At 47.1% G+C, this 5,083-nt stretch overlaps 1 protein-coding gene across 1 annotated transcript in view; it reads left to right on the top strand.

Annotated features, from left to right (window-relative positions):
• Window positions 1-5,083, top strand: part of Dnajc11 (DnaJ heat shock protein family (Hsp40) member C11) — a 51,158-nt gene that overhangs the window by 15,320 nt on the left and 30,755 nt on the right. Inside the window, exon 2 of the mRNA XM_005353666.2 lies at window positions 3,217-3,346. Coding sequence (XP_005353723.1) covers window positions 3,217-3,346 — 130 coding nt within the window. The remainder of the gene's footprint in view (window positions 1-3,216; window positions 3,347-5,083) is intronic.

Genomic DNA, 5,083 nt, shown 5'->3' with positions numbered 1-5,083 from the left:
TCCTTCTCCTCCTCTTCTTCTTCCTCTTCCTCTTCTTTTTAGCTTTAGAGCCTAGGAATAGAAATCTTATTAAAAGTTCTGTTGAGATTTAATTTGTGACCTAACATTCTCTTCAGATGACTGAGCAATAAAACTTTCAGATTTTAAGCTTGGGACATCTGGATTTTATTGTAGAAGTTTTGAGATAAATGTATAGTTTAGATGTCCTTCTTAATGAGATCTCATTACCTTCTACAATGGTGTCAGGAGCTAAATAGTAGTGAGAAAGGTTATCATTTATGAAATATCGAACCAGTGACCTTAGCTATTCAGCTGTGATGAAGGGCCTAATCTAACCTTTATTGAATGTGAGATTTATTAAAAATGAAACTTCTCATTTCCATTACTTAATCGATAGTACTCTAAGTCGTTTGTTAATATGATTAAAGGTGGCGTTGCAGACTAGATTCCTGCTCCCCAGACATTTGACTTAACTTTAGTAACCAGGAAGTGTCTTTTAACCTAGAGTCACGTAAATCCATTTCATCCTGTACTGGTAACTTTTATAAGGCATGAGAAAGAGCAATTAAAGTTTTCAGGAAGAAGGCCGGACAGAGTTCCTCATACCTACACTCCCAGTACTGAGGGACCTAAAATAAGACAATGTGGATGAGGGTCATGTTGAGGCCCGCTTGAGCTACATGCTAAGACCTGACTTTGAAGAAAACAGAGCTGGTAAGACGGCTCAGCAGACAGGCAATGGCACCCAGCCTGAGTTTGATCCCTAGAACCCACATAAAGGGGAAAGGAGAGAACAGACTCCACATACTCACCCTCTGACCCCTACATGCTCACACACACCATATATAGAAACACTGTACATGTTAGTACTTTTTTATTTTCCCAAATAAATATATGGCTCAGTAGTTGGAGTGCTTGCTTCTCTTTCAGAGAAGCAGAATTCAGTTCCTAGCAACCATGTCGGTGACTTGCAGCCATCTTTAACTCCAGCTCCAGATCTGATGCTCTTTTCTGGCCTCCATGGCCACCCTTACACACATGTATACACACACATAAATAATCTTTAAGAAATAAAAAAATCACAGAAAGAAACTAATGTGTAGCTACGACTTAGGAAAGAACAGCTCCTTTTGAATCACAGCATCAAGCTATCAGAATGTGTGTTTTATCTTCTGTTATCTACTATCGTAATTCAAATGCCAGGGTTTCCTTCAGATAATGTGTTAATGCAGCAAGAAATGTGTTGCGTGATTAGCAGCAGCTGGGAAAGAGCCCCAGGCAGGGAGAAGCAAGAGAAGGCTCAGTGATGGGACCTGAGGTGCAGGTCCACTTTGGCAGTGGATGCCTGTTACCCACGCCAAGCAGTGCTGCTCCGACCATCCCAGTGCTGACGGGGAGGGGGAGGTCTGGAATGGAGCTGAGATTCCTGTCGGATGGTGTGCACTGCCAGGCTTGCCTGTGAGCGAACTGGTGTGTGTCTCACCGTAGCTGAAGGACAACCTTGTCCCCAGGTTTCATGGGGAGGAAATAGGTTCTGAAGAGCCACTCTTGTAAGTTTTGGCTGAGTCAGGCACCATGTGAGCCCTTGTGGGGTGTCTCAGTGCATTGTCACACCAACCCTGAGACAGAAAGCTGCTGATAGGAGCTCCCTTGCCCAGAATCACGGACCTGGGTAGGGGCATAGCCTGGGTCCAGGCCTTTGAACTCCCACGCCTGCCTTCTCAGCCACTGAAATGGAAGGTCACCATAGAGCCTCCCAGTAAATAAGAGAAAACCTGCCAGAAATGGAGGGGAGGCAGTGGGCTAAGACCTACTGAACAGCATCATTCCCAAGGCTACCCCAGAGAGAAGGTAGAGGAAGAGATTGGAGACAGAAGGGCAGAAATCTCCCTAGTTCTCAGAGGCAGCTGGGTGCTCCGTCTTGAGAGCCTGCCCTCTTCTGGTAGAGCAGCTTCTGATTTAGAGTAACAGTGGCACAGCCAAGTCTCTGTCCAGCAGACAAGCTCCAGGCTTCAATCCTGCTGCTGCTTTTCTGAGTAACTGCTTTATCGGCCTTTGGGGAGGTCAGCCCCAGGCTAGCCAGCCCTGTGCCCACTGCACACCTTCCCAGCCCCTGCCTGGTGGGGCTGGTGGGAAACGGGTAAAGTCATGCCTGAGATTATTGCTAAGCACAGGTCAGCTTCACATCTTTGTGAGTGGGGAGGAAAAAAGAAAAAGGAAGAAGCTTAGTCCTGGAAGGGCAAAGTTGTTGATGGCTCATCTATTGTCATGTGGTTTTCTATCACTACCCCTGAGCTGTCCATCCCTATGACCGCTTCTTGAAGACCTACATCCCAGTACATGATGCTAGGGCATGGTCATCCTTGTTGACCCATTTCCACCTAGATGCTGACCTCTTGGGCCCCTCTTACATATTGTCAGTGATCACACAGGATGGTTCCCTTGTCAAGATGGGGGGGATGCTCCTTCAGCTTCACTTGTGATAGACCACAATGGTCTTGGGTGCTGATTCTAGGTCTTCCCAGAGAGAGACCAACAACTGGCAAAACTAGACAGTGTTCCCAGGGCTATAGAGGACTCCTAAGGGATTCTTGGTGGCTGCTAGCCAAGGAGAAGGTGTTTGTGCTGGCCTCATTCCTGCAGCCCACGCCTGTGTCCCCAGAGGTCTGTCAGGAAGCACCTTCTGTGTGCAGCATTCCCTGTATAACCCCCTGGTTGCTCCAAGCTAATGGAACATTTTCCGTGCTCACAGTTAGAGGCCACATTTAGGAGTGTGTTGCTTTTATAGCCTTGTCTTTGCCTCTTGAGAATTAGTATATTAATCTCTGACATCACTGACGTCCCCTGTGCCTGTAGCATGTGACTGTGCTTCCTCCCTGTGCTCTCTGGTGTGGGAGGACTTAGCTGACTTGGGTTTGGGGGCAAGTAGGGGTCTGGTGTTTCAGCACAGCGAGCCAGGGTGGAGACAGCTGCTCTCATTTCCCTTGGGTAGCAGTGGGCACAGCAAACACAGTTGCTATTGATGTACATAATTGATCACTTTATTAACTGTGGAAACGAAGCCTTATTGGGGAAATAGAGCATAACTTGATTATGTCCTGTGCAGAGGGCAGGTGCGGTGGAATGTGGCTGACAGGTCCCGTTCCACGGCTGATTCTGATAATGATAGTGTTTCAGTACCATTGATGTCCTCTAATTGAATTTCTCTTTCTTTAGGCCTCTTCTGAAGAGCTGAAGGCTGCCTACCGGAGGCTGTGTATGCTCTACCATCCGGACAAGCACAGGGACCCGGAGCTCAAATCACAGGCAGAACGGCTGTTTAACCTTGTTCACCAGGCCTATGAAGGTCGGTGGAGAACTTGGCTTCATGTGCACAGACGTTCGATTTTTAAGTGACTTGATTTGTGGAAGGCAGAGCTGGAGTCCTTAGAGGTGTATAAAAGAGGTGCTTGGTTAGGTGCTTCCTACTGACGGAGCCCTTTGAAAGAGTCGTATTTTGCTTTGGAAATCAATATGTGTCCAGGAAGAAGAAAATGAGAGTCCAGATGAAGAGACGGGTCAGGTCTGAACAGAAGCTGCGGCTCCAGCTGGTCCCCGATGTCTGCCGGGGGCGGGGCTGGTACTTGTAGAGTTGCTTTCTTTGACCCTTTTTTGTGAGAAGCTACAAGGCCTTTTTTTAACCTGAGTGGTTTTATTGGTTTTGTGGCAGTTGGTGAAAGAAAGGGCTTACAAAAGCTGGTGTGTAGAGTGTGGTGGGGAAGTAGAGCCTAGTCATTCAGGATCTGAAATTTATGGCTTTACCTATAAATGAAGAAAACTTGGGATATGTTTGTCTCTGGGAAGGTAGAAGGCTCTGCAACGAGTGATTGGTGGCTTCCTAGTGCCAGTGAGCTTTACGCTACCTAGTTGGGCATTTTAAAGTGATTAGAATGATTTAAAAATAAAAGCAAAAAAAAAAAAAAAGGAAAGAAAGTTAAGTCACTCTTAGGATTTATAGATTAGGAAAAATCAGTTACTCATTCCAGACCCTGTGATGTGCCTCTGTGTGAGGCAGCAAGACCTCACGGCAAGCAGGATAGCATGCTTTACCTCACAGCTTTTACCAAGAAATTAGATTCTGATGGCCTGTGGCACATGTTAGACAGGGGTCTGCGGTGTCACCAGGGTTGGTGGTGACCAAGCCCATTGTATTCTGACCTGTGAAGGGCTGTAGCGATTCTGCTGTTGCCGGAGGTGTGCATCACAGCAGAAACTGCCTCCCTGTGGAAGCAAGCACTGCAGCCGCAGGCAAAGCCCTGGACCTCCTTAGTAAACCAGCTCTGCTCAACAAGTTTGGCTCCGTGTTTTCCAGTGGTCAGCTCTTCTTCCTTCTCTGTTAGATTTGTATATGGATAGACTCATTTGCATTGCTTTTTAATTAGGCCTAAAAATATATGGGAACCTCAGAGGAGGCGCAGTGCAAAGATCCCCAACAGAATCCAGAGTAGCTCCGGGATAGCTGTCATCCTTGCTCACAGTCCATTGGGGCCCGGAGTAATTTTCTCCCTTGTTGAGGAATCTTCTCACTAGGTGCTGTGACCACCAGTATTGTGAATGATATTCGTGTATCTCAAACAATTTTCAAAGCTCGATGTTGGAGCTCACACCTATGATCCCAGGACTTGGGGGGGGGTAGAGCCAGAATTGGGATGTTGGCTGTGTACTGAGTTTGAGCCTGGGCTACATGAAACCCTAGTTTAAAAAAAAAAAAAAAAAAATTTACAAATAAAGAGAAGTACACCAAGACCGGCTGTTGCGGTTGGTTAGTGGTAAATCAGCTGTCAGCACAGTGTCCTGTGGAGCGCGCTATGGAACAGAGCGTTAGAGAAGGCTGCTTTTATGGGGCACGATGCTCCTGCGTCCCAGCACTCAGCAGGTAGGAACAGTAGAGCCAGAGTGTATGGACATCCCCAGCTACATAAGTGCAAGGCCAGCCTTGTGTACAAGAAACGTCTCAAGAAAACTAAAACCTGAAACCAAACAAAAAACACCGTCCTGAGCCGGGTGGTGGTGGCGCACACCTTTAATCCCAGCACTCGGGAGG

Source organism: Microtus ochrogaster, chromosome 10 (assembly GCF_000317375.1).
Source record: "Microtus ochrogaster isolate Prairie Vole_2 chromosome 10, MicOch1.0, whole genome shotgun sequence".
NCBI classification, from domain to species: Eukaryota; Metazoa; Chordata; class Mammalia; order Rodentia; family Cricetidae; genus Microtus; species Microtus ochrogaster.
Note: the sequence above shows the minus strand (reverse complement) of the source record. Positions and strands in the feature narration are given on the sequence as shown.